At 43.5% G+C, this 2,870-nt stretch overlaps 1 protein-coding gene across 1 annotated transcript in view; it reads left to right on the top strand.

Annotated features, from left to right (window-relative positions):
• Window positions 1-359: 359 nt before the first annotated feature.
• The window catches only part of T265_10435 (hypothetical protein), a gene marked incomplete at both ends in the record, with an annotated part of 19,225 nt that continues 16,714 nt past the window's right edge, over window positions 360-2,870 (top strand). Inside the window, 3 exons of the mRNA XM_009176807.1 lie at window positions 360-424; window positions 463-560; window positions 605-1,001. Coding sequence (XP_009175071.1) covers window positions 360-424; window positions 463-560; window positions 605-1,001 — 560 coding nt within the window. The remainder of the gene's footprint in view (window positions 425-462; window positions 561-604; window positions 1,002-2,870) is intronic.

The following is a 2,870-nucleotide window of genomic DNA, read 5'->3' on the forward strand; positions in this document are numbered from 1 at the left end:
GATTACGAGTTAAGTGTCCTGGGTGGTATTTCCAGGACCGCCACAGTTCGGAATATCCGTAATCATATAAGCACGGGCGTTTGGTTTTGAGCAGCACGTAAAAGACGAATTTTACAGTACCCTGCATGTAGTTTGTATCGAAAACGGAGGTGTAATGTGCTTGTGTACCTGATGACTAGAGCCCGCTTAGTTCATAATAAAGAGCTTTTATCGTCATCAGATTTCTGAGAAATTTCATTTGCCATCGTTCTTTAGATGTATTTTCTTCCGTTGTAGGTGACCTTCGAACGTTCTGGCTTACACATCGTCAAAGTTAACTGGTGATTCGAATGTGAATACGTAGTTGGTGAGTTCTGCTGATGACACATTTCTTGACGGCCAGGGCTGTTCGCTGTTTGGAAATGCAACCAAACACTGTATCTCCGTAAGTCACCTTAGTCCTCTCAATATTTCTGCATTCAGAGAGTACGAAGTTGATAGAAACCCACTTCCGATGTGGTTGCGCTGGATTCGAACATCCCCTGAGCTATTGATTGGTGCTGAGCAAAAGCTGTTAAATAGTTCGTATAGTTCACTTCTCACTTATTATTTTCATTTTTCGTAGGACTAAGAAGCACACTTCAAACTTCTTTCGTACCAATTTTTGGGAACACCTGTTTCATACGCACCTTGGTTGCCCAGAATTTTCCCGATGGACCGCCGCAAGGTGGACGAGCGCGTGTGCCCATGGTTCTTATGCACGGATTTGCTTCCGGCTTAGGTTTGTGGTGTAAAAATATAGACTCCCTGGCTGCCCATCGCCCTGTTTATGCGTTTGATCTTTTGGGATTTGGTCGTAGTTCACGACCGGCCTTCTCAGATGATGCTGCTGAAGCTGAGGCTCAATTTATTAACTCGTTTGAAGAATGGAGAAGTTCTATGGACTTGGAAAAGTTCATTCTAGTTGGCCATAGTCTGGGTGGTTACCTGTCGTACTCGTACGCCATCGCACATCCCAATCGGTAAGTTATCTGTTGGTATTTTCTCATTTCTGGTGCTCACCTCCAGCCTTTATTCGACATCAAAGTGGCTATCATGAGAACACGTTCAGCACCAGTCCTACATTGACATGATAAAGACGAGCAGAGGCGCTGGTGATTGGTATTCAAGTTGCAACCTCCTCTCTACCGAATTACTGCTGAGTTGCGACGGAGGCAGCCTCAGCTCAGACGCCCAAACATATGGAGCAAAAAGTTGAAGTCTGTCTGTGAGATGGATCGCATAATCCAGTCCCTCATCAGTGACTGTTAACTCTGTAGGTTCTCACGTGGATCCTGACAACTTCTGGGAAAATGTTCAGATATCCGCCGAAGAAAAAACTCGATTTAGCTGTAACGGTCTATTAATTTATCGATGAAACATTTCAGTTTTTCTGTCCATGAAATGAGCGTGATGCAGAACATGAAATAATAGTAATACATCGATGACGTTTATCCTCGGATAGCAGGTCAACTCAAGATTACCACGTAGAAAGAGAACTAGAAGATTGTGCACAGACGAAGCCCTGACAATCCTCATTCGCCAGCCGGTCTCATGCATCCAGAGCAAAGATGAACAGACTTTGGATTAGGCACGATCCACCGCATAGATGACTAGTGACCACTTTCAAACGGATAACGCATGCGACCCACTTTCTGTTCATCACTGTGGTACCTGTCTCTCCATCCTCCCAGCAACCGCTCATTAGACAGGGCTCGATAGACAAAAGCTGGTAATAATGCGCATATTGTTCTGACTGTGACGCTGGTCTTACCGTTTACCGTTTTATCTTTTCTGTTCACTAGTTTGTTGTTTGTTTTATGTAAGAGCCACTATAGGATACATGAAAAAGGTCTGTTTGTTCAAATGCCTGTTTCTAATAGATATCCTCGACTATTTCATATGTCACAGTAATATGATTCGGCAATCAGGAACAAAGGATGATTAATTTTACCCTGTAGTAACCAGTTCTGTGCAATTCCAATTTCGACCGGAATATCCTTTGGCGCCCGATAGCGTGTATTGTGATATTCGTGGGGCCATGCTTATTCTAATTGTGGAAGGGCATATGTGTCTGGTAACTACCAGAGAGAGCTTGGTCAGATTTTATGAATCTGAGGTTTCTAGTTTGGGAAGGGAACGCTCATGTAAAAAACGCCTCCGCAACAGCACTGCGCACCGTATAAAAAGTCGCTCAACTTTAGCACCCCTTCAGTGCCTACCACCAGAGGGAAGCACAAGGGCAGGGATAGTGCCAGGTTACCCAAGCCTAGACAGGGGAACTCGTGATACTGCCAGTTACCCAAGCCTAGACAGGGGAACTCGTGAGGCAGAGGTCGGGCTCGAATCACGTACCTTCCGGTCAGCAAGTTCGTGTTCTTATCACAGCCATCTTGCACACTATATCCCAGTTGCACTCCAGTTGAAGTCGGTGAAACTGGAGGTTGTGTTGAATTTACGCATAGTAACCCGTTTTTTGAATTCTCCACAATTTCCACCGATTTTGTTACTCAGTTCGAACGTATCATCGTTGTCATACCCAATGGTAATCTCATAATAATACCAATAACAACTCAGCATGCATTCCAACCACACGCTCCTCGTATGTTGTTAAAATTTTATCCCTTTTCCTGTAAACCAATAGTACCTCGTGTCTACTACTGATAGAATCATTGTGTCAGTACCTCACATTCTGTGTTTTCTTGTCACGGTTAGGTGATTAAGAGTGATTTATATATATATATATATATATATATATATATATATATAACTGACCTCAGTTTAACCTCTTCCTCTACCCACAAACGATCATCAGTTATCCGGTTGTGGTTCTGTATTTTAACTGTATCCAT

This window comes from Opisthorchis viverrini (assembly GCF_000715545.1).
Source record: "Opisthorchis viverrini unplaced genomic scaffold opera_v5_363, whole genome shotgun sequence".
Taxonomy (NCBI): domain Eukaryota; kingdom Metazoa; phylum Platyhelminthes; class Trematoda; order Opisthorchiida; family Opisthorchiidae; genus Opisthorchis; species Opisthorchis viverrini.